This window comes from Lygodium microphyllum, chromosome 19, assembly GCF_053477565.2.
Source record: "Lygodium microphyllum isolate KBCC chromosome 19, Lygodium_microphyllum_v1.1.10, whole genome shotgun sequence".
Taxonomy (NCBI): Eukaryota; Viridiplantae; Streptophyta; class Polypodiopsida; order Schizaeales; family Lygodiaceae; genus Lygodium; species Lygodium microphyllum.
In genome coordinates this window covers 57091136-57118020 of record NC_141153.1, presented here as the reverse complement: position 1 = coordinate 57118020, position 26885 = coordinate 57091136, and the positions used below count along the sequence as shown (strand labels likewise).

At 41.6% G+C, this 26885-nt stretch overlaps 1 protein-coding gene and 1 long non-coding RNA gene across 3 annotated transcripts in view; both read right to left on the bottom strand.

The window, feature by feature from the left end:
* LOC148019907 (fructose-bisphosphate aldolase-lysine N-methyltransferase, chloroplastic-like) overlaps positions 1-20854 on the bottom strand; it is a 129710-nt gene extending 108856 nt beyond the window's left edge. Inside the window, exons 1-2 of one of the 2 annotated variants that reach the window (XM_087700099.1) lie at positions 20492-20854; positions 234-293 (exon numbers count right to left, since the gene is read on the bottom strand). In XM_087700099.1, the coding sequence (XP_087556225.1) occupies positions 234-293; positions 20492-20755 (324 nt within the window). In that variant the 5' untranslated portion in view covers positions 20756-20854. The remainder of the gene's footprint in view (positions 1-233; positions 294-20491) is intronic. The other variant, XM_087700100.1, reaches the window with a different exon arrangement.
* Positions 370-2027, bottom strand: LOC148019908 (uncharacterized). Its single transcript, XR_015694990.1, has 3 exons — positions 1952-2027; positions 1716-1805; positions 370-1537 (listed from the first exon to the last, which is right to left on the bottom strand). It is a non-coding gene; the product is annotated as an uncharacterized LOC148019908 (long non-coding RNA).
* Positions 20855-26885: the final 6031 nt, after the last annotated feature.

Below are 26885 nucleotides of genomic sequence, written 5' to 3'. Positions count from 1 at the left end.
TTATAGAGAATTTCTAGATCTAATTTCTAGTTCATCTCCGTGCAACTCTTTGTGAAAAGTTCAACATTACTATCACATAAAAAGACCAGGTTGCAGAATATAATTTCTAAATCATATGCATTAAAATATTAGTGAATATGTCAACGAAGACTACATTACAGAAAAATCTGCAATAGCCTCTTTAAAATGCCTGATGCTAAAAATAGCCAAATAAATAGAAATGGGATATATACTTGTAGGTCTTTAACAGCAAAGCATCCCACTCCATCTTCCACTTGTCTCAACTCCACACTCTGCAGCAAAATAGAAAGGGGATAAAGTTGTTCATGATTTCAATGCCAAAAAGGAAATAATGAATTTGCATATACATCACCACAAGCCTTGGAAGGCACATGATTGTGCTTCAGAGCATCCAACATATATTGGTTTCTAAAGCTTTACTAGGATTAAAGCAAAGCAAACTACAGATAGACAGATTTTTCAGAGAGTTATAAGGCTTGATCAAACACCAGCACTACTAGATAATCCAAGAAAACCTTCATGATCTTATCTTCCTTCAATGATATTTGTCACTTTCAGTAAGAGAATTCAGCCTCAAGGAAACTACAGATAAACAGATTTTTTAGAGAGTTAATAAGGCTAATCCAAGGAAACCTTCATGATCTTGTCTTCCTTCAATGATACTTATATTAACAATAACATCCAATTCCTCTATTTGCTTTTTCTTGTAGACTTTCCATTCTTTACCCTGCATTTTCTGTGTCTGCCCCTCCTGCAAGGCTGGATGACCGCATTGGGTGCTGTGGGACCTGGTTTTCCTGCATTTATCAGCCAGAAGCCTGTGTTTGCACTCTCTATCCCTTGTGCAAGGCTGGGTAGCACCCTGGCCACCTGCATAAGTGCTCTCCTGGATGCAAACTTTGTGTTTACCTCTACGCAGGCTGCACCCTGGTTTGTTCTCTCTCCTGCTTGATCTATTTCAGTTCTGCAGCTGTTGCTATTCCTCAAACTAATGTTTTTGTGCCAGCCTAAACTACTCGTCTACACCTCTTCTTTACTTCATCTTCTCTACCTCTCCTCTTCAATGGCACCTCCCTATCGTTCTACTGATGCTAAGCTTAAGGGTCCTAACTATCTCAACCGAATGCCATGATGAAAGCTTGGTTTGTACAAAAGTGTCTATGGTATGTTATTTGAAGAGCCATCTTGTCTCTTCACATGCTAGAATCCAGATCCTATTCCAACTGACTAGGACCAAGACAACTACAAGGAGGTAGTTCTTACTTGGGACAAATGATGCTGAAACCGGTCTATGACTCGCATAAAGCGGTAGTTCATTCAATTAGCACCTGGTCTTTACACACACACACATAAGCAAAGACCTCACTCCCTTGCTCAACACCAGATTGGCCCCGAAGACCGGCGCCCCTCTTGGTATTTCTTTATCAATTAAAAGATGGAAATTTACAAAAATGATAATGTTCCAAAATACATAACCTGTGAACAGTTGGTTTTCATCTCTTTGAGTAAATCCCAGCTGCATAAGAACAATACACAATGTCCAAATCAACATCCCTTTTAGGAAAGCCTTTTCTGTGACCAAAACTCAATGATTCCTGTGCAGAATTGCAATCTACAGATCTCTGAATTCACTATTCTTACTGTCCAACACACTGTTCTTACTGTCCAGCATGTGCAGAATTCACTATTCTTACTGTCCAACATGTGACCAAAACTCAATGATTCGTGTGTAGAATTACAGTCTGCAGATCTTTGAATTCACTGTTCTTACTGTCCAGCATGTCCTGCATTTTTTGTGACCAATACTCAATGATTCATGTGCAGAATTTCAGAGAAAACACAAAATTGTACCTTCAATGGAATCAGCCCATCATGCGAAGAGTTTCCTCTGTGAATAGAGAGAGAGTTGATCAAAGGGAGCAAGCTCTACCTCCGTACTTGAGTCAGAGACGTAGAAGTACTCTCTATGGCTGATTTTCTTGCAGCAATCTGCCCTCAGCTCTTCAAAACTTCATTCTCCCATCTGCCCCTTATGCCTATTACGTTTTTTTTTAATTCTCTCTCTCTCTCTCTCTCTCTCTCTCTCTCTCTCTCTCTCTCGGGAATTTGTGCCACATGGCATACATGTAACAATTTTCCCATTTAAACCTTCTAGTCTAAAATTCTCCATGATTGGTGCAAAATTTAACCTCGGCACAAACCAGAGAATTAATCCTCGTGCAAAAACGAAGATAATGACACGCACAAATTTTGGGGTCCAAAAATAGTAACTCTCTAAATTTTAGGGATGGTGACCCCTGCATTCCTCAAGTTGTCCTGAGCAACTTTTATCATTGTGACCACATCAAAAAGTGTAATGTGACTCAGTTACGGTGACTTTTATTCCGTGAGCATTCTCACATGTGCATCTTCTGTCTTGGCCAGACTCATTGTCCTGCACCATCTCCAGTGGCTAAGCACACAATTCCAAACCATTGGCATTCTATTCTTCAATGCCCATTCAATATGGAACCGGTTCTAAGGCTCAGACAAACCACTAGTCCAATTTGTCCCAATGGCTGCCTCTTCTGGCCATGCAAAGATCCCAGCTTATTCCAAGAGAACTCTAGGGATAAGAAACAACAGCAACAAAAGAAAAGAAAAATAGAATATTTATATAAGTAAATAAGAAAAGCAACTATAAAAAGTATCACCACCTGGTGACAGATGCTCATGCCTATTCTGTTCTTCTCATATGCATCTCTAAAGAGGTCCTTCCCACAGTTACCTCTGGCAATTACCTTGTACACGATGGCTTCAAAAGTGAGAAGCTTCAGCTTATGTATGAAGCCCCATTGACCATGCGAGTTGTGAACCTCTATGGTTACCTACAAATTATCACATTTGAGCCAATTGATACGATTCTATCCTTTGTTCTTTGGTGACACACCTATAGGATCAGCTTCGATACATATAGTTGCCTTCCAAAAAGCACATCTAGTAAGGACTATCCTCTACAAGCTTCCTCCAGAGTCTAGTGGTGTGGCCAACACCTTACGAGCTTAGATCAATTGATTTTGAGCATATGTCCTCCATGCTACTTGAGCATAATGCCTCTTTGCATTTACAAGCAAGGTTACCATTTCAATATGATGGCAATCAAGAGGCTCATGCAACTGCAAAGAGGGGTGACCAAAAGAATAACTTAAAGTCACAGTATTATCACTGTGGCAAGAAGGGGCCTCTAAAACCAGCCTTCCGCCTCGGAGAGGGTGGTAATAACCTCATTTAGCAATAATTACTGCAAGTAATTAATTCACATAAATTGAAATGCACACTTTACCACTGTAATCTTGGACAACGGACAGCCTATTATCCCCAAAAATAGCACCCCCTACAATATCTCTTTAGCTTTTATTGCAGATGGATGGAGTGCAACTGAGATTCTCTGATCTCCTTCACTAATCCAAGTGTCTCTTGCTGTCAAAACTCACCATCAAGCCTTCAAATCATTTGCCCCTTTGTCTGCTTGGGGATTGTCCTTTACCCTAGTCCTTAAAAGACAATTTAAGCCCCAAATCTGATATGGGCTGGCTGATCTCTTGAATCTCCCTAAAATTCTTTAATTTCTGCTAGAATTCACATCCTAAGACCTCAATTCTAAGCACGTGTCCCTAGCTGGCTATCAAATCCTATTTCTACTGTAGATTAGGGTTTATAGTAGAGATTTTTCATTATCTCCACCTCTCATGACTAAAATGGCTGGATTTTACTAAGATAACTTTAGAGATGGCTATAGAATGAGAGAGAATGCTATAGAGAGAAACTACAAAGCTTCATCACAAGAAAGACTAAAAAATTCCTACTACTTTGCTCAAATAACCATGGAAGCTTCATCTACACGTTAGGACCACCACGAAGGCTACTACCCTCTCCTATATCCGGAGGGCTCCAAATTGTTGTCACTTGCTATAGCATTGATCCTTGGTAGCTGATGTCATGAGGACATGTATTTTTGAAACCTCACTTAACATGTGGATTATTTTTTAATCACATGATTAAGTAAATGATGCACATGTGAGGTGCAACTGGGGTTAAAGTAAATTTACGAGCCCGAGACCCAAAAAAATCATGGGATGTCAAAGGAAAAGTTGCTATAAGTTATGCCGCACAAGTACTTAGTGGTATCTAGTGCCAGCTGTTGGCCTAAGTCATCCATTTGGCCATAAGTGTTAGTTGGTGACACTAGAGAAGTGGCGTTTAATGGTACCTAACGCCAATCTAATCGTCAAAGATGGCATAGAGACACTTGGGAATGAAAGTTGCCTAGCCAATTTAATTATTGGCCAGTCAGATTATTGTTTAGGGTACCGAAATAATTATTAGATTAATTTTCAGTATTTAAAGACTGAAAATTAATATGTAATTATAAAAAATACTAGAAAACCCTTTGGGAAGGCTGCCACTTGTCAAAAATGCCCATGCAAGACTGAAAAACGTCTTTAGAGGCTGAAGAGAAACATTTCTATAAACTCAGCCTGCAAGGGAGAGGGAGGGGAGGTTTCTGGTCTGATTTACAGGCATTGGAGGACATTCTGAGGCAACCAAGGGCAAAAGAAGACCAATCAATAGCAGGAGATAGTATCTACAGGCTGTTAAGGCAAGGTAGCAGCAGTAAATGACTGATTTCCTTCAGTTCTTTGCATCCACATGCTATTGTGGCAGGGCAGTAGCTGCACTTAACTGATTTTCAGTCATTCTTCGCGACAAAACTCTGAATTTTCTCTCTCTACAGCTTTCCCTCTCATCTCCTAGCCATTTCACAGTCTTGCTCTGAAGATCTCTGCATTTGGACCCTTGGCTGAGAAATTGCAAATTTCTCTGTTGTAAACCCTAATTTACAGTAAAAATTAGGATTTAGCAACAACCTTGGGAAGCATGCCAGAAATTGGAAGCTCCAAGACTTGGATTCAACAAGGCTGAAGGTGAATTTCAGCTGAATTCACGTGGAGGACTAGCCAACCATTGAATTTGGGGAATTTCCATTGTCTATGAAGTAAGTGAAGGCCAATTGAGTGCCCGAATCAAGAGGCAAAATAGATTGAAGACTTGCTGGTCACTTTGGACAGCAAGGGGAGTTGAAATACCGAAAGGGATTGGGAGAATCCCATTGTAAGTCAACTTTTTCTTCAATAAAGCTAAAGAAATACCGAAAGGGGCGCCAATTTTGGGGCCAATCGGGCGTGCATTGTCCAAGATCAATAGGTAAATTTTACTTTCAGATTTGCATTTACTGTTTGCTGCTGTAATTAAGTTGTAATCAAGGATGTACCACCCTATCCGAGGAGGAAGGCTGGTTTCAGCTGCAAATCACATCAACAGCATCTCCTTGCTCTCTAACAACCTCCTCTCTCACAATGACTGGAATAGACTTCCGCCAACCCAAAAATGTTTTTTCCACTTGCATAGGCAAGTTTTGCCAAGTGAAAGCCTTCTAATCCCATTTTCCAACATTATCCAACTTATTAAATTGATTATTCTAGTGCCCAAAAAATATAAATTCCACTAGCCAATTAAATTGGCTAGGCCAATTTGTCTTTCAAGTATTCCTGAGTAGTTATTAGCCCTTAGACCAGTATTAATGAATTAATTAATGTCTAGCCTTTAATGTCACCACTAACATTAGTAGCCAATCAATTGGTCTAGGTCAAAAACTAACACTGGGTGGTATCTAGGTGGTATCTAGTACCTATCAGACATAGCTTTTTATTGCAACTTTCCCCTTTGGCATCAATTGGCATTTCAAGGTCCTAGGTCCTACATTGTGAAGTAAATTAACTTGCACCTCAAGACTCACATATGCAAGTCACATTAGCACATTTGATTAACTTTTAATAAAAAATGCTAAGCAAAGCAATAAAATTTCACATCCTCATGACAACTTCTCCAAAAGGATTGTAAGAATCTACTCGGATTGCAAAAGAAGCAAGAGAAAAAAATTAAGAAGAAGTGCAAGGACTCCGACGAGTCATCATCATCTTCCGATTCAAATTCAGACTATGACCCTCCGGCCACAAAGAGGCCAAGGATACAAAGTGTTCATCTTCTATGATGAAGACAAAGGCTGTGAAAACCTCCTCTTCCTTCTAGCCCTAGTGATCTTGTCCTCCCTCACGATTCTCCAATGCTAGAGGAGTGTGAAAGAGCAATAGTGGTGGGGAATTCTAGGCTCATCAATATGCAAGTACATTGGACCCAGACAGAGGCTTCCTACATGCATTGAAGTTCAATAGATTTATTTACAATAATTCAATGACCTAGAGGGTGGACAGCCCTCAATCACATAAAACTGACCATCCAACTTGAGAGAGATTATATGGGATTTATAATCTATAAAAAGAGAGAAAAATCTATCAAAAAACCATGGCATGCCAAGGATGATACCCGCATGTTCAACGATCATTAATCGAAACTCCACGACCTCGAGGTACTGTTATATTGAAAAACCTAGCCATGGCACCAAACAATCCACACCCAAGCCCTCTACATAATGGAGAATACCCTTAGTAAGGGGATGTTGCATGGAGTTATAGCCTTTGCACCAATCAAGAATACAAAAAATTGTAAGTGGAGCAACTGTCAAAAAACACCATAACCAACTGTCCATTACTAGAGCTAGTCACCTTTCAAAGGTCGTGAATGTCAAGACTCAAATACGCTCTTATTTACAAAACAATCAAGGCAACTACTTGCATTTACAAAACAATCCTTTGCTAAAAAAATCAAAATATCTGCCAAGAGCTTGAATGGTACTTACCAATGCCATGGGGCTCGTGTTTACTTTCTTTTGTGAACAATCCTTGTCCCTACGAAGTGAAAAATCTGGTAGTACACAAATCAACGACCCTTTATCCAATTTTCATTGACGAGGGGCCTTGTGTTTTCCTTCCTTTTTTTGTGCTCCTCGAGTCAACGGATAAGCAGCTGCTATAGTAGGGGATTTCTTCAACTTAGAGCTAGAGGTGGCTCAATGGGCACCACCCATAAATTTGCCACCCTTGCTCATGTTAGCAGTCATGTTTGTCATGCCTTGTCATCTCCTGCCTGTGAGCCTCAGTCTGAGTCAGACGAGGACATTAGGAGCTCTGACTTGTCTATCACTTGTTTTGATGGAGGAGGTAGCTCATTCTAGAGCACTCAGATGTGCATTTCCCGGGGCAGTTTCTGCATTCATCAGCTTGCCTCACCTGCCGGACATTGTCCACCCTTTCCGGGATTTTTCTGAGCATTCCTGGCATTTTTACCAGCATTAAATCCTGGTCGGACATATTTATGGCCTCAAATTTCAGGTCGGCCAGTTTGTGGGTTTTTTGGCTATTTATAGCCATTTCCCACTTGGCAGTCAGTTGTATTATCAACTTCCCTCCTTCTTTGGCAGGTGCACACTCCGACTCCGTCATCTTCCTCCGTCTTCGGTGCTGCCGTCATCATCAGCCTGATCTGGTGCCCTCACTGACGCTTCGGGCTGCGTGCAGGGGCTGATCAGTCCCCAGTTTTGTATTCAGCATTCATTTCAGTCAGTGCAGATTTTCTTCCTTCATTCTCTGCTTTCTCTCTCCTCTCCTCCGTGTTCGTGTTCTTCTTCCGTTGCGCACTCTCACATGGTATCATCGCCAAACTGAGAGCACGGAGGTCTTCATCGACTGGAGAGAGACCACACCTATCATCTGTTGCTGCCCCCCTTCTCTCCAACAGCCAGGCGGCCCCTCCAGGTGGTCTGTATATTTGCGTTTGCTGCATCAGCCCCTTCCAGAGGCTGCCACGTCATCAACCAGCCCCTGTCTCCTTGCGTTTTCAGCTGGGCGGCCTTCTCTTCAGCTGGGCGACTCCACTACAGGCTGCGTTTTGCATCCAAGGTGGTCGTTTTCCCTCCTGGCGGCTTCTCTCCAGCTGGCGCTTCTCTTCTTGGCTGCGTTTTGGTGCCTGGCAACTTTCCCTCCGGATTTTGTGCCCTACACAGCTGCGTTTTCACCTCCTGGTGATAGGCGACCTGATTTCCTGGAGTTTGGTGGTTCTTCTGGTGGTTGGTGACCCTTCTGGTGGTCATTCTTCGGCATCGGCACAGTTTTCTTTGGTGTTTGGTGTTTTGCAGATTTAGAGGATGTCTTATCATCAGTTAACAGGTTTTGATGACTCAGATGATGAGCTTTTGTCTCGACATTCATCTGAACGGAGGCGTGATTTCTATCACGAGGACCGTCGTCCGGAGTCTATTCCTCTTTCCCGTCCCCCTTCTATTCATGTATCTCGGCGATCCCCTTCCAGTGGGCCGAAGATGCAGCCTTTGGTACCCCCTGTACAGGTACCCGTACTTCCTCAGCTGCCCAAAGCGGACCGGTTGGATGGCTCCAACTTTTCTCTATGGTCCTGCAAGGTGGAGTGTATCTTGGACTCCTTCGATCTTTGGGAGCTTGTTTCTGTTCCTATTCCTCGGCCTCAGGTGGATCCCGCAGATGGGACATCTATGGATCGTGACATCGGAGATGTGGAAGATGATCATCAACTATCAAGGGAGCGAACTGCATTCCTCTGATGCCAAGGAGTGACTTAGGCAGCAAAGCGTGAATTCCAAAGTATCGGAGCCATCAAACGCACGGAGAGCATCCTAGATTCTGACGCTAGGTGGATAATGATGACACCAAATGATGGAGGATGAGCTAGGCTGCAAAAATGCGGGTCCTAGCAGCCTTTGTGACAAACAAGTAACACTAGGGGAAGGAGAAAAAGCCAGGCTGCAAAAACGCAGGTTAAAGGTAGAGCCTAATGGAAAAGGGTGCTGCCGCTAAGCAAAGAATGGTGAAGCTAGGTGAAAGATACTCCAAACACAAGGCCTCATGATGGAACAAGGCGCTTGAAGCAAAAGAGAAAGGGTGAAGGCAACCATGAGCCATAAACTGCAATGTCTACTTGAAGGGGTGTGAGGGCAATGGAAGGGGCAAGTGAGAGAAGGAAAGTGGTGGTGGTGACCAAAGAAGGTCGTGAAGAATGACTGAAGCAAGTGGTAAAGAATGAATGAAGTGATTGCCTATTTATAGGCATAAGCTATCTAGGGTGGCACACCACTGTGTAAGCGCCCACTAAAAAAATGGCCAAAATGTGGACACCACCCTTTTGGGGGCTATCAGTGTGAAACCCTATATGAAATGTGTAAAATGAAGAAGTGATTTCTCAACACTTTTCTCTATGTGCTTTCTTTAGTGCTTTGAACTCATGCAATCCTTGTGAGTTTGTACTTTTTGGTATACTTTTATCCCTAAAGATCCCTTTCCTTTCTTCATTTTCTCTCTATCTCCCTCATCATAGCTCCTCTGCCATCCCCTCCTGATGGTCAGCATGCAAACATTCTTTACTCATCTACGAGTGTTATGTTGGAGACTTGTTTTGTTGAGATTTACATTTCGATGCAAATACTATATCTTGATGCTCCAAATGTTTCAATTTCAAAGGGGTGATATATGGCAGAAGAAGAAAAAGAAGACTCGGTGCTATTACTGTGGCAAGAAGAGACCTCTGAAAGGATGCAAGACATTAGCAGCTTTACAAAAGGAGCAAGTGCGGATAGTAATAAAGGGTGATAACTCTCTCAACGAGTCTTCCTCATCTCTAAGTCCAAGTTTAGGCTCCAACTATATGGGCCCGGCGATGGCTGTAGGGGCCTCCCTTCCAAGTTGCTAGTACACGTGATGCAAGACATCCCTCACAACTCTCTAGTGCTAAATAGGGAGTGTGAGAGGGTGGTGAGGTCATGCAATTGTGCCTCATCTATACAAGTATACAAGTATACATGTGCATAGGTTCCAGAGAGGGACATCCCTGACACATCAACTGAAGTCTGGTAGGTTCAAATCTTGGAGCTAGGATTGACATCCAAGTTCATGATAGGCTAGTATTTGACAAAGAGTAGGATTGGCTCCTAGTCTTGTAATCACACGAGGGGACACTTTGGCGGACTGGCCAAAGGCGGGGGATCCATGGTCACATGTTCAGAGGCATTTTTGACAGGATGGTCTTGTATAATACTGTGAGACTTTGTTGGGAGCTGCTATAATTTTTTCTGTTTTCAAGACCTCATACGATCGACATTGACATCGAATTCTCTCCAAGGCATCTTAGTGGTGGGCTAGTCACTCTCTACCTGGATATCCATGGTTCTCTTCCGGTGGTTATTGTTGTATGGACCTTGATGGGTCCTTATCATTATATCATTATATTATACCAAATCACCCATGATCTAAGAGAGAGTGTTAGCACATATGTCAGTTCATGTGTAAGTCTGTGCATGCAAGAGCAGGCTTGGCAAATTCTAGATATTTTAGGCATTTCATATTTGTCATTTTCATAGTGTTTAGGATATTTCTATTGCTAGCCGACCTAACATCATTTATGGCATTAATTTGGCCTATATATATTGGGGCTCCTCCTCCTCCTTAGTCATTATCATCATTCACCTCCTATTAGTTCTAGTGGAGAGAGAGAGAGTAGGTGTTAGTACCTTCACAGCCAGTGACTCAGGTTGGCTCTGTACTATCTCATATCTTGGTATATGGACTCCATTTCCAGAGCATCTCTTTGCTTCTAAGTTCTTTGTGCAGTATTCTTTTCTTTTGCTATGTTTCTCTTTTCTTTGTCTCTTGTGTTCGACAATCGATTACAGCTGTTTCCCACGCTTTCATCACTAGATTAACTTCTAATTTATGAAGTTTCTAGAAGATTCTGGAACATTGTTAAACATATTTGCATCATCACTTATGTCATCACTAATGTTAGTGCATGTCATGCCATGTGTCGATGTGCATGTTATGCCATGTGGCATTCTCTTCTAACAAGATGTGTTTTCCTTAATCTCCCTAGACTAAGTATAAATAGGGGTCATAGGCTACAAGCCCTTCAATCTTGCCAAACTATTATAGGCACAGCAAGTGCTCTTCAAGAGCAAGGAGATTGCTCTCACAACTTACAAGAGAAGAACTTGAAAGAGAAATCGAACTAGAACTTGATTGCGAGATAATTCAATTACAATAGAACTTGATTACAAGAGAATGCTCACAAGAGTATGGCTTGATTACAAGACAAGAAATGTAACAGATACTCAGGCAAGGACAACCCTTGGTTCATATGCAAGTTGGAACTGGTTGTATGAATTTCTAAAAGATTCTAGAATATTCTAGAAGGCATCTACATCATCGCTTATGTCATTGTCGATGTCAGCATGCATGCCATGCCATGTGTTAATATGCATGTCATGCAATGTGGCATCCTCTTGTAACATGTGTTTCCCTTGACCTCCCTAGACTATAGCATAAATAGGGGTCATAGGTTGGGCGCCCTTTAGTCTTGCCAACACCAGTTATGAGGCTCCTACGAGGTAAGTCCTCCTCTATTTCTTGTCTTGTTCTAGTCTTGTCATGTATCGAGTCTTATCTTGTAATCAAGCCATGCTCTTATACGCATTCTCTTATAAACAAGTTCTCTTGTAATCGAGTTATCTTGCAATCAAGTTCTAGTTCAATTTCTCTTTTAAGTTCTTCTCTTATAAGTTGTGAGAGCAATTTCATCGCTCCCAAAGAGTACTTGCCATGCCCATAACACCTCTAATCCAACTAAGAGACGATAGCGAGGAGCTATTGAAGGCACCATAACCTACCAAAGAAGAAGGACCAAGGGCCATGAAATGGGTATGCAAGCGGCAAGGGATGGTGGCTTGACAATGAAGAAAAGAGGCTACCGCCTGAAAGAAGGGCATGTAGTAGATAGTAATCTTTGAAGAAGCTCCTCAAGTTCGTAGCAATCCCCCTATAGAGCACAAAGAGACAAAGAATCCACAACCACATCACCAATATCATTCCCCTCTAAAAGGAATGGGGGGTTATGCAAGAACCACCAAAGCAGATGATGGGGGATGGGAGAGAACCTATGGGATTGATGGTGCACAAACAAAAATTAGTGCAACAATAGGAATTGGCCTCGGAGATCCCTTCACAATGGAAGGGAATGGAGCATGTAGAGCCCTCTCTCCTGCCAATCTGTCACAAGAATGGCCTGATGATGAGTCCTCAGCAACAATTGTCTACTCAATAAAGGCAACCTAAGCACCGAGTCTCGTAAGGCCATGAACTAAGAGGAGATGGAAGCCCAAGGTTGGCATATATACGCCTTTTGAGACAAAGCTTAAACTAGTCAAGTGATAAAGACAAGGTGCCAACACCACAAATAGGCATGGATAAAATGTCACCAATAGTGACTCTACCATTACATTAAAGGAAATCTTGGAGCCGATCTCCTCAGTGATTCACATGATTCAATGCACACTTGTCAATGAGCCAAGGCTTCTTAGAAGACAAGACAACCAAAAAAGACTCCTTCTCTTATGGCTGTGAAGAAAGAGGGACTCCTGAGCAATAGCACGTGCAGACTAAGTAGAGGTAGAGGGAGACTCCATTGATGAAGCTCTATCCTTTGCTCCTAGATGAAGGTGAGTGTATTTCTTCCACAATTCTCCTTAGGGTATGAGATCTTTCCACAACAAGGACACTTGGAATATCTTATGTACTTCCCCTCTGAATCTATATCAAAGTCTCAAGATGAGTCTAAATTCTTAGACTTCTTCTCTTTCTTTTATTAGCTTGTCCTTTACATAAAAATGATGCCACAAAGGCATGATTCTCTGCGTTGGCTTTGCAAACTCTATCTCCTCTTGATGTGCATCTTGCTCAAGCACCATTGGAACTAGCTCCTCCCAAGTGATGATGTCCCTTAGAGGAGACCGATATAGAACACATCATACTTCCATGATGGAAGATGTGAGAGAGAAGTGTCACAGTTAGGTCCTCCTAAGACACAATCTTACCAAGGGATGTAAGCTCGTCCCAAATCTACCCCATGTTGTTGATGTGGTCCTTCATCTTAGGGGAATCTGTGGCAAATAGTTATCAAAGCTTCAACTTAAGGCATGTGCAATATCCAAGTGTCTACACCTAGTAAAGAAATGCCCATCTCTTCCAGACCTATGTGGCTATGCAAAAGTGTCTTACATGCACAAGCATAGAATCTCCACAACTCAAAAAGAGAATAGAGCAAGCTCTAGCATTGAGTCGATCACATAAAACTGCCAAGTCCATGGTCACTCCAACTATGAGAGCGCGCAATGAAAGAGAAACACAAACATGGAGAGAAGAAAAAAGAAAGACAAGCAAAAGAGAAGAGAAATATGCAGTGAACGTGAAATGAATGTTGAATGCAATGATGGACTGACCAATCCTTAAACAAAGCCTAAAGCATCAATGAGTGCACCAGATCAAGCTAATAATGGCAGCACTAGAGATAGAGTCAGATTCTCACGTCAGAGTGTGCAACCTGCAAAAAACTGAGATGATCTTCCCCAAACTGGGAGACAGCTATAAATAGCCGAAAATGGCCATTGGCTAGAACTGGCTAACCAACTAGAGAGGAATAAACTAGCCGATCAGTCTGCCTAGGATGCAAAAATGCCGACTTCAATTTGGCAAACAGGCCACCATGCTCCAATCACAAATACCTAGGTTGGCTGATCACTAAAACTACTGGAAACTGCCCACTACACTGTGTTTGACACACCTAATACTCACAAAAAAAGAAATACAAATTAGTTCAATGGTCTAGAATTATTAGAGCTATAACCAAACTTTTATGTATCAATTGTTACCAAGACATATTGGCTCAATGATTCAAATTAGTTTAATGCTCGTATACTTTGAAAGGTAATTTGTATCATCTTTCTATTCAAGGGTGGCCAATCACTAGAACGCCCTATGATCTTGGGTCATCGTTGAGGAGATGCCCAAGAGAAATTAAAAGTTTAGTCGGGAGTCTGATTAGAAAGCCCAGATGACTGAAGACTTTTGCACTTAGATAGTCATATTGACTAGATGCCCGTACAACAAGTGGTCTAAAAAAGGAAAACCAAAGGCACATGATCAAAGAAACAAACCATGAACCAATAAATCTATAAAATTACGCTCTCCAAAATCTAAATTTGGCGACTTCTACAATTTAGAAGGTTACTATTTTTGAAAGGCGCTCAAATGGAAATTCCGTTCATATCCAACGCTCCAGAATTTTACAAGGAATAATTTTGTCTTCAACGGCTATCTTGAATTCTTAATCATTTGAGAAATTTTTAGAGTAGAATGTTTAAAAGTTTCTTCTCTAGAAATGTAACATGTGGCATCTAAAATAGAACAAATGCCATTTTAAGGAGACAAGTGTCCCTACACTCGACATTTTCAGCAAACACTTGTCATTTTCAACAAACAACAATCATTTGTAGCATATCCAATGTTGTGGGATTGGCTATCTCACTTTGATCATCTATTTGAGGATGATAAGAAGAATAAAAGTAAACTTTGTACCCAAATTTTCAAAAAGAGCTTGCCAAAAGAGACTAGTGGTTTGTGGATCTCTATCGCACATTGGATTGTCGTAACCCATGATGCTTGAAAATTTATTAAATAAATATTCTAGCCATGCGTTGAAACTTAATAGTCTTCTTGAATGGAATGAAATGACCTACCTATTAATCTATCAATAATAGTCCATATACCATGGATACTCTGTAAATCATCCAAAGAAGAGCTCCAATGTCTCTATCACACTCTGATAGAGCTCACAACCATGAGATGACTGACTAACACAATGACAAGTTAACATCCCCTCTCAAATCCCAGAAGTGTCTAAAAATCCCATACTACTAGTACGAAATCCCATACAAAATGATAATCAACCTCAATGTGCTTTGTGCGAGCATAAAACACAAGATTCTTTGCCAAAGCTGCGGCGTACTAGTTATCCACAAGCCATTGTGTCAGTCCTCTTTGTGGAAAGCCAATCTCTGCCAACAAGTGACAAAACCAAACTATCTCCTACGTAGTAGAACAAAGTGCTCGATACTCAGCCTCCGTAGAAGATAAGGCCATAGTAGACTACTTGTTATTGCTCCATGAGATAGCTTCCAATCCAAGGGAAAGCAAAACCGATAGTGGAGCATCTAGACGCCATATCACCTCTCAAATTTGAATCACTCCATCCAGCAAGAGTGGCCCTCTCCATACATGATCCCATAGGATCAAATCCCTTGTAAATAATCCAACAAGCGAAAAGAAGCTCTCCAATGAGCCTAAGTAGGAGTCTTCATAGAAGGCAAAAATGGCACCACAAAAGAGATGTCTAGCCTAGTATAGATGAGCTAGATTAAAGATCCAACAAGACAATTGTACCAAATAGCATCTAGAAGGGGATTACCAATAGTCACCATCCTCTACTCGAGGTTCATTGGGCATGAAATGGATTACAATTAGCCATACCAAACTCTGAAAGAAACTCAAAGATATACTTATGAAGGGAAATAAAAATGCCATGTGTTAGCTGATAAATCTCAAGATCAAGAAAGAAGTGTAGGATCCCAAGGTCTGCCATATCAAACTCCTACCACAAAGTCTCTCACGTCCAATCCACCATCTATAAGTCGCTCCCTGTAATATTCAAGCCATCCAGTATAAGATAACCAAAGTACACATGTCACCCTCAACCTTATAGTGGAGGTTGGGATCATGATCAGCACAATGAAAACCACTCTATAGAAAAAACCAATCAATCCACTGGTACCAAGCCCTAGGAGCTTACTTCTGGCCATAGAGGGCCTTCCGCAACTTGTAGATATGATCCTCCTTCCCCTACATACAAAAACCAAGAGGCTAATCAACATAAATCTCCCCCTCTAAGAAACCATTCAAGGAGACCAACTTTACATCCATCTGGTAAACCAGTCCACAGTGATGAGTTGCAAGAGCCACAATAACTCAAATAGAAGGTGCCATCAACCAGATATTTGGTCTTATAGACCCACTTCACACCTATCACCTTCCATTTCTCTGGATGTGGAACCAACTTCCAAGTCTGATTACACATGATGGAATCGAGTTCCTCCTACATAATATGACGCCACATATCCTATACAAAGCATCATCAATAGTAGTAGGCTCATGATCCTATAAAATCCAAGACATAAGGGCATAGTTCACACAAAGTAAACTACATTGTCAGGCCTATACCCTGGCCAATCTATATGGGCTTGTCAATGTAGCGAAAAAATGAGTAGACATCAGGTATGAAGTTGGGACAGCAATCAATGTTCCCTTGTAACTCCATTTACAGCAAGGTATGATGCCATTTTAACCTAATTCTTAGCCTAACATATTATTATAGCATTGTGGGCTGAGATTCTCTTTACTCCTCTGAGATCTTAAGCCTAGTGCACTTTTTGGACAACTTTGTCGCAAAGAATGTGATTTTCTCATAGCTTCATCATGAAAAATCCCTCTATCTGTGAGAGAAATAGTGTGGGATTGTGAGGAAACTATACAGGATAGTTAACTAGGCGAATGCTTCGTGAAATGGGACTCAAATACTAACTATCATTTTTAGAGTTTGCAAGGTTGAAGTATTCATGTGCATTTTTGAATACTCTACAATTGGTTGGAGGACAACATTGAAGGTAACAAGGTCATTATGCACTTGTGGATTAGTTGCGCCACATGAAATCGCTGAAATTGAGCCATTCTATTAGGGAAAATGCCTAGGAAAATTAGGGAAATGCAAGGCAATACTCATGTTCGATGGTTGGAAACTACAATTTCTATATTGAAGAAGCGAAGAATGGCTGTCTCCAACCTTGGGTTGCTCCAAAATGAGAAAAAAATAGACCCAAATAGCCAAGATCAGCTTTCTAAATGAGTAACCAGCTGCTTCTTAATTTGATCCATTTCTTACTAAGGGCTAATTAATGAATTGACCATTAATCATAACTCAGCTGCTCACTGGACCAAACATAAGCTCAAAGCTTGCTTTATAACTTAAGTTGCTTACTTTGTGAAACTTTCAAATGATCATTAACCTAAGGTGCAAACTTTTAACTAATGAAAGTTTGACATTACACCTTGTTTCTTTTGCCCTCTCCTTGTACCACATAGCCGATACACTCGTCCACTACATACCCCAATGTCAAATCCTTCACTGTTAGTGCAATGGTCACTATGCCAAGAGCTAGGGGTACTAGAATTGAAGTTCATTTTTTATTAAATTATTAAATCCATTTCTCATTCAAGTCACGATATCCTTCAAAGATATCGTCTGACCAAGGTATGCAAGCTCATCCCTCTTATCCTCCATTTTGTTAATGTTATCCTTAATAGAAGGAGAACCATCAACCAAGAGCATCTGAAGCTTCTTCACCAAGGTGATACAATAGCCAAAAATCTTTTGATTGTAGAGGGAAAAAAGGTTTGCCCATGCATCTGCAACCTGAGGACATGAACAAGGACAAAATCCTATAGGCTTATAAAGAAAAAGGACCACACTCGAGGGTTAAGCCGATCCCAAACAGCAACACAATCCACAATCAAGCCAACTGTGGGAATCCTCCAAATGACGAGGAATGGTAGTAATAAAAGCCCAAAGTTTAAATGTATCAAGGATACACTCCACTTTGCAAGACCAAAGGCAATAATTGAATCCATCCAACCAATCTTCTTTTGGTAGGCAAGAAACAAAAGGACAGGCCCTATTGGAGACATGGAGAGAGGGAGGACGTAAAGATTCCTCCGATATTTGAGATCCGTCAAAATTGATGCCCATTCAAAACAAGGCTTTAACCCATAGTTACCTAGAACGGGAAACGGAAACGGGAATGAGACCCCTTGGAACGAGGGAAACGTCCAAGGTGGGGGAATGAGAACGAGGGGAACGGCACTTTGGAAAAATTCTAGGGAATAAGTGAACTTACTAGTCCTCGTATCTAGGTTATAATTTCTGATGAGAACTGTGCATGCCATAAAATTAACATGAGTTGTTGTGGCCCTAACATAGTCAGCTAACCCAAAGTTGGTAGTGAGCTTTCATGTCATTTGTTTGTTGGTACTTGTCCACCACGCTTTTAGGATTGGTTTAGATCCATAATCATAGGGAGCCCACTCCCCACATGCTTTTACCTACATGGTAAATACTAGTTTTTTTTCATTCAAAGGATATCTAATAAATACTAGTAGAGGTGTGGGTCATAGTGGAGGGGCTTGTTGAGTTGCCATATGCAAGAAGAAAAATGATAATTAGAATTTTCTATCAAGAAAAAAATTAAGTGCCCCAAATATGCCTTGCATGACCAAGTTGCCCCAAAGAATGTCCCTCTAATTGCCCCAATATCCCTCAATGTTCCAAATTGACCCCAATGTCCCAAAATTAACTCGATTACCCCCATAGCTCCAATTTGCTCTGAATTGCCCTAATTATTCTAGTTTCCCTTGAAATTAGACAGTATAAATGGATGATTACCTTGGATTGAGAATAGGTTGAAATTTGATTGTGATTTGAAAGAGTTCATAATGCATCAAATTTGAACTTTGCATGGACTCTTGATTGGCTTGTGGGTTGTCTTGACACTTTGAATATTCAATGAGACAGAGAGAGAGAGAGAGTAGTGTGTGCATATTAGGCGATGAAGATGGGTGAACATGTGCTAGAAGGAGTGTGATACAAGCAAAAAGAAAAAATGTAGGGAATGGCAGGGAACATTCCTTGGCCGTTTTACCTCCTCCAAGGGTCTAGAACGAGTTAAACCATTCCTACAAGCCGTAACGGCCATTCCCTATTTCTATGCTTTGATCTCTAATCTTTGTGATGATCATAATGCCTATCTAAAGGACGATAAATATACTCCTCATTTGAGCCATCAAACACATTGAACCTACCTTCTCAAGTCTCCCATGGTTGAGAAGCCTAATAAGGCATCCTAGGATCCCTAGAAGAAGGTGTCGCAGACAATATGAGTCAAAATCGAGTTGCGTAAGTCTCACACAAAGACTAGCCTCCACAATAACCACAAGATAATCTTTAGAAGAGCATCAGCTCTAATAACATGTGAAGATATACTAGGATTTGCACTAATGAAATACAGCATGTATGACCAAGACTAAAACACAAAGACTTAGACAAAGACAAGTAAAACTCGAATCCTAGACACAAAATGCAAAAACTCAAAACTCAAACACAAAGAGAAGAAACTCTAAAGTGAATGAATGCTATAAATGAATATAAGAGTGTACAAAATGCCCAAGGGCAGAGCAATGTAGCGCGAGAGAGTGACATCTACCGAAGACGGATCTTGAGTCCTATAGCCACTATAAAGAAATAATCCGACACAGAAACACAAATAACAATTATACAGCAAAGTATAGATTGATAAAAGAACTCAGTTAGGGTTAGTATAACTCAAAGACAATGAACATAGAAAATAATTGAAGTCGTATAACTGTTGCTGAATATACAATGCTCATGCAACAAACATACTATGCAGTGAATAAATACTAAACCTCGAACTCCTATATCTCAAGGATCAGGGCAGGAGTGATGAGCTAGCGAGTGTGTCGTACTCTGAACAGATCCTTTATCGCAGCAAGGCAACCTCTGGCAGTCAAATACCAGCAAGCGCAGCAATGAGAAGCTGAATTTGATGCAGACAGTAGTGAGGAGAGAGAATATACAGTAAACACAAGCTAATGAGAGAGAAAACAGCCAAACGAAGGTTGCAAAAGCTGGGCGACAGTAGAGGAGAGAGAAAATCTGTCAAACGCAAGCTGGACAGCCTAGCAATAGCTTGCAGAAGCTGGGCAATAGCTGGAGGAGAGAGAAAACTGCCAAACGCAGGCTGCAGATGACGTTGCAGGCAGTACGGCAGCAGATCTGTGCAGGAACAGCAGTCGCCTGGCTGGGATCAGCTCCAAACTACGCAACTTTCCTTCTTGTGAATCCTTAAAGATACAAGCTGAATCCATTGCTTATTGTGAACCAGTACACCATGGGATTCTCAATCAATGAATCCAATCCACTTATAAACTAATTCAGTAGCTACATAAAACATCCTTTCAGCATAGACATAAATATTAAAATATCATTCTTCAATGCAAATGCAACCTACCAAAAAGGTTTGAAATTTGGAGCCACCTGGATTCTAGCAATAGCTGATGGATGCAATGGATAAGTCAGGCTACAAACCAGCAGCAACGTCATGCTGGAAAGGAAAGGAAAATCCACGAAAAAAAAAGGAACCAAAGAAACCAAACATGCTAGTCTTTTCTTAACAAAAGAGTGCTACAATGTCCTTTATGAGGAGTGCCACTCAGATGTCATACTGGAGGATCTTCTCATAATTGGAGAAGATGCACACCAGGACCGATAACCACGAAAGATATGGATTTGAAAATTTGGTCTTGGGTGATAAAAGGCAACCATAACAACATTTAACAGTTCAATTTCAGTTTCACAAAGTCTTAGATGATTAACTCCATCAAAACATTCTGCTCTGTAACTCTTCCACACAGTTTGTGCCATAAGGTCGAAGACCAACCTGGTCAGGGAATCCCTGTTTCTTGAGCCAAGCAGTGAAGTTCTGCAGACCATCATCTGTCCGGGCATCGGAAGACCAGTTGGCTATGGCTTTGGTGCTGGCCTTCCGATTAGCTCGTGGCATTGCGACAAAAGATAGGGAGAGTCGGCGCCAGCTTGTGGTGGTCACATGGCGGGTCATCCATCGACTCTGTGCTGTCGCTGACGGCAGCAGACCATAGAATGGTGCGTGTGACGAGAGAACGGCGCACGTCGAGCTCGCCATCCCGCTCCTCGTCTCGATTGGGGACGATATTGTAATTTGTTCGGTCTTTTGCTCTTGCTTAGTTCATTTGTTGTGCTAGGAAAATCCCTCCCTACCTAGGTACTTTTTTTTCGGAGGGGAGGATGAACTTGCACTCATTACTCACTCAACACGACGAAGCAAGGTAACATGATATGTGAGAACAAGGTATATTCTTATATTATTCAATCAAAGAAACGGTATAATATAGGCACATCTCAAGTCTACACCATCGTGATGTCGCACATAAGAGGGATCATCACGGGGTATAAGGAATCACATGTAGAGTGGAAATTAAGTAGGGCTTAGAGTCACTACTACTCCTTATATAGGTGTTTTCGGTGATAACGTTATGGTATAGCTACAAAGCCCTTACACTCACCCTCACTTACTGGATTGCTGTCCTCAGCAATCTAAGGATAACGTTTATTTAACTCATCTGGGGTCTTAACACAGCTCTTTCTAGCAAGCTGGCCAGTGTCTACCGGTTTAGGACTTGTAGAAAGACGATCGCAAGGTCTTAACACAGTCTATATCATCAGACTAGTCAGCATCTGCCACACTAGGACTGAGAGGTCTTAACACAACTTTTTCTAGCAAGTTGGTCAGTGTCTACCCATCTAGACTTGGTAGGGCTCTTTTGTGAATTTATTGTTGTTGGGATTACTATACAAATCCACCCTCAACTCAAGTACATTTGAGGAGTGGAGGCATTATTGGGCCTATGATTGAGAATCGTTCATTTGGAGAGGCTCAAGGGGCATTGGAAGAAGTAGGGGTGTTCTCCTTGAGCCAAGTAGCGAAGGTGTCTTTGCTGTGCTCCTACACCTCCGCTTCTGAAATCCAAGTGACTTCCTTAAGGGGACACCTATGCCACTTAGTGAGATACTCATGATATCCTTTTTACTTCCGGCGTCAAAGGATGTCTTCTACTTCGAAGGGACCGTTTGAATGGAGCATTGGTACGTGCCGTCCCAATTGGTTGTCGGGATAGAACCTCCACAGAAGACGAGCATGAAATGCATTATGGACACATATACTTTCTGGCAGGTCGAGTTTGTAGGTGACTTCATTCAACACACGGGGAATTCAATAGTAGTAATAAGGATATGTCACATGTGTGTAAGAAATGTATGAAAATACCCCTTATCTGCCTCCTATTTATGGGATCTTGCCTTATAAAATGTACCTTCCTTCCCTTAAATAACCCCCCTCCCTTACACTCACGTGGTACCATACGGTAAACCCTAGTGGACCCCCTGGGATTCAACACTTGGGTGATGCGGTAGGGTCCATAGTAGTAGTGGTTGAAATTGGGGGTCATATTCTTAGGAAGTGCATATTCTTAGAGCTGACTAGAACCATGTCGCCTTTAGTGAATAGTACGGCCTTTCTCTTTTTGTTGGCTTGCTCGGTCATGGTGATTTTGCTTTGTTCTAGGCTCTGCTTGGCCGCCGCATTGTAATCTCTCCATTTCTTCAAGAATTCCTCTACATCTTGATCTTCCGCTTTGGCTGCTTCGGATGATGAGGCAAATGGGATGATGACTTCTTTTTTTGAGGCCAAGTCAAAGGGCATGTAGCCCATGGCCGAGTGGATGGAGTTGTTGTAGTGAAATTCCAGCACATCAAGGTACAAGGGCCCAATCTTTTTGATCCACCTAGGCATAACTTCTAAGGTAGTCTTCAATGCCTTGGTTGACTCGTTCTATTTGTCCATTTGTTTCAGGGTGGAAAAACGATGAGAATCTCAATTGTGATTCCAGAGTCTTGAAGAGTTCCTTCCACATGTCACTCATGAATCTTCCATCTCTATCTGACACTATAGCTAGGGAGAGGCCATGTAGTTTGAACACATGTGTGAAGAAGAGACAGGCTACCTCCTTGGTGTTCAATGGTGGTTTGGCAGGAATGAAGTGGGCTTGCTTAGAGAAGTAGTCCACCACTACAAAGATAATGATGTATCCATGGGATTCGGGGAGCTCCACAATAAAATCCACACTAATTACATCCCATGGGCAGCTTGATACGAGCATAGGTTGAAGTAATCCCATTGGCTTCAAGTGTGGTGCCTTCAGAAGTTGGCAAGTCGGACATGTTTTGATGTAGTCAATGACTTCTTCTCTCATATTGGGCTAAAAGAACTGCTTACTAAGGGCCTCCAGGGTTTTGCTCCATCCTTTGTGTCCTCCTAGTTTTCCATCATGTATTTCATGTAGGATGAGTTTCTTCAGTTCCACATTGTTGGGGATATATAATCTCTTTCTTACGAAGAGTATTCCCTCCTCGAGAGTGTACATTCCATGAGGGGTATTGTCAGCTTCCACATCCTGGATGATCTTGTGCATGCCTTGGTCGTGTTCCAAGGCTTCCTTCACTAGTTCCATGAAATTGCTACTAACCACACTGACGGCTTTCAAGTCGGCTTTATGGCTTAAGGCATCTGCTATCTTGTTGGTGGATCTTGGCTTGTGTTTTATCTCCAAGTCGAATTCGACTAGGAAGTCTAGCTAGAGATCTTGTTTTGCCGATAGCTTGGGTTGGGATTGGAAGTATTTGAGGGAGATATTGTCGGTGAAGACTATTGTGTGCTTATCCTGGACATAATGCTTGTTGAGATTCAGCAATCACACTCACTAACAGCCTCTTTGTATGGAGCTTCAGGGCCAAGGACATGCAAGCTTACCTATCCCATATGCACAGTGGTGCCTACTGCAGTTTCCTACTTTCCTATAAAGCATTGTACTTGCTTCCTTTTCTTAATGCAATGATAGTACTCTTTTCTTATCAGTAAAGTGTCAGTGTCATTGTCCACACACACAAGATTGTGTTTATGAGTCCAAATCTCAATCTTGGAACCTAATTCACTTGTGTGACAGTCAGTGTCTAAGTCTATGTCTACATGAGTCTTCTTCTTGTCTTTGAACCACCATAACCATGCTCTAGATCCGTGTTTCTCAACATGGTATTAGAGCCCAGTCAGGCATGGCATTGCTTCTCCAGCCTCTCTTGATTCCTCTCAACCTCCATCCAGCTCAGTGTCAGTGTATGAATTTTTTTTCTCAACTTCATCTTCAGCCAAGCTTGTGGCAGCCACAGCCAAAGAGCACATAGCTCTGATTGAGGACCTAGATCTGCATCTACAGGCCATATCTCAAATCGATTTCTTCTACAAAAGTATTCTACACTCCAAGACGCTTCATCATGGCACGTCAGCCCTCAACATCAAGAGCATCAGAGAGTAGCATTGCAAAAATTTGTTGTCGCTGTCAAATCTGCGCTTCTTCCTATTCATACTGTCTGTGCCATTAGCACACGATGAATTCCAGGCTGTAACCATGGGGCTTTGAAAGGCTATGACATAAGCTTCCTATACATGTAAAAAGTTTGGGAAATGATCAACTACAGCTCCTGCAATCTGAAAAAAACCAGGCCCCTATCTAAGACCCTAAACTGTCAGCCATAGCCAGTTTCATCAAAGCTAAAAAATCTCATCATTTTCTCTTTCCTGCCATTTGGAGCAATCCATTGCCACTCTGATCTACTGTCCCAACACCAAATCAAGGAGGGGAAGGACCTGAGAAGATTGAAGAAGGATCGACGACCCTGAGCAAGGAAGATTCAAGCTCAACATCAAGTCTCTACATAGTGTGTTTTCACACTACCATTACCTGTGTCTCTTGACACATTGTAATCTGCTCTTTCACTTGTAAAATCTGAGAATCTTGGAGCTGATTTGCTGCTGCTCCAGCCATCCAACATGGGAAAAGACTCTCCAAATGCTCAATTCAAGGGAGTCGGGTTTCACACCTGGCAAACCCGCATCAAGCTCATCCTGATGAAGAAGGGTCTTTGGGCCATCACAAATGGCAAAGAAAAGAAACCTCGAGATGTGGACCTTGTAGTTACTTGGCAGAAGAATGATGACAAGGCACAAGCCATCATTAAGCTGGACAAATTGGATACCTTATTTGGTGCACAGTCAAAGTCGTCTAAGTATGGTCTATTGATTGACTTTTTCCAACTTGATATGAAGCCTCATACATCCTTGGCATCCCATCTAAATTACATGGAAAGTCTCCTAACCCAACTTGTAGGGATAAAGCTAAAAATGGATGAAGATATTTGTATTGGTGTCTTGTTAAAAAGTCTGCCTCTTGCCTATGATAATGTATCAACCACTCTAACCAATATGCCCGATCCTCAACTTGTTGATATTAAAGCCTCTCTGCTAGAGGAAGAAAATAAACTTAAAAGCAAAGAAGAGCCTAGCACTTCAAAGGATGAACAAATGTTATATGTAAACAACAGATACAAAGGTAAAAAGAAACCGCTCTTCTGTGACTTCTGCAAAAGGATCGGACACATTGAGAAGTTCTATCATGCTAGGAAGAGGTCCCAAAAGGCCTATCTTGCAACTGTGAAAGAAGAAGAAGACCATGGACCAAAAGATGAAGATGAAGATGAAGACCACCAGGATCGAAAGGACAAGCCTCATTAGTCCTTCTACTCTCATTACTCTGATAGGCTGTTTTAAAAGCCTTGTATTTCCTAGCTCTAATGCTTCTTGCCATAAGCTTTGTAAACTCCTCATGTAACTTGGCACTACAGTCCATGTACACTTTGTGAGGCCCCTGTTACAGCCTCTGGATGTCCATTATGTTTTGGTGCCCACACTTAGCCTTTTCTGCGACAGCCTCTGGTTTCTACCATGTTTGTGGTGTGCCCACACTTTGTAGGTGGTTCTCATTACAGTCTCTACACACTTTGTGCCTTTCTAGTTGTGATTGAGGAGGGGTGTTGAGATTTAGCAATCACACTCACTAATAGCCTCTTTGTATGGAGCTTCAAGGCCAAGGACATGAAGGCTTACCTATCCCATATGCACAGTGGTGCCTACTGTAGTTTCCTACTTTCCTATAAAGCATTGTACTTGCTTCCTTTTCTTAATGCAGTGATAGTACTCTTTTCTTATCAGTAAAGTGTCAGTGTCATTGTCCACACACATAAGATTGTGTTTATGAGTCCAAGTTTCAATCTTGGAACCTAATTCACTTGTGTGATAGTCAGTGTCTGAGTCTATGTCTACATGAGTCTTCTTCCTGTCTTTGAACCACCATAGCCATGCTCTAGATCCGTGTTTCTCAACAATGCTTCCATTTTTTGAGGCAATGGATGATTGCGAGCATTTCCTTCTCATGTGTGCTCCATCTAGTTTTAGCATCTGTGAACTTCTTGGATTCATAAGCTATGGGGTGCCCTTCTTGTACCAATATCCTCCCAATTCCATAATTGGATGCATCTGTAGAGATCTCAAGGGGTTTGGTGAAGTTCAAGACTTTCAAGACGGGGGTTTGGCTCATGCATTTCTTCATCTATTCAAAAGCTTCCTGTTGCACGCTACCCCATACAAAAGTGTTATCTTCCTTGGTGAGGTGGGAGAGTGGGGTGGTGATGAGGGTGTAATCTTTGATGAACCTTCTACAAAATTCCGTGAAGCCGAGGAGCTCCCGCACTTCCCTTATAGTCTTTAGTACATGCCATTTTTGGATAGCTTCCACTTTCTTAGGGTCCACTTTGATACCATCTGATCCTACAATGAAGCCTAGGAATTCTAACTCCTTTACTGTAAATTCACATTTTTCTAGTTTGGCATATAGCTTATGTTGCCGGAGCTTCTCAAAGACTAGGCATAAGTGTTGCTTGTGTTCTTCTAAGGTTTTGCTATAGACTAGGAGATCGTCAATGTAGATAATGACAAATACATCTATTTTGAGTCTAAAGACTCCATCCATGAGGCCACAAAATGTACCTGGGCCATTGCTTAGCCTGAATCCTAAGATTAACCATTCAAATCCTACCATATCTTGGTGCAGAAAGCTATTTTTGGGATATCTTCTTTTACTATGCGAATTTGATGATAACCTGAGACCTAAGGTCTCTACGACTAAAGTATTTGGCTTCGTGTAGCCTATCTAGAAGGTCTTCTACTAGGGGCATGGGGTATTTGTTTTTTATGGTGATTTTATTAAGGGTTCTATAATCTACACATAGTCTAAGCCCTCCATCCTTCTTCTTCACAAATAGTACTGGGGTGCTAAAGGGGGACTTGT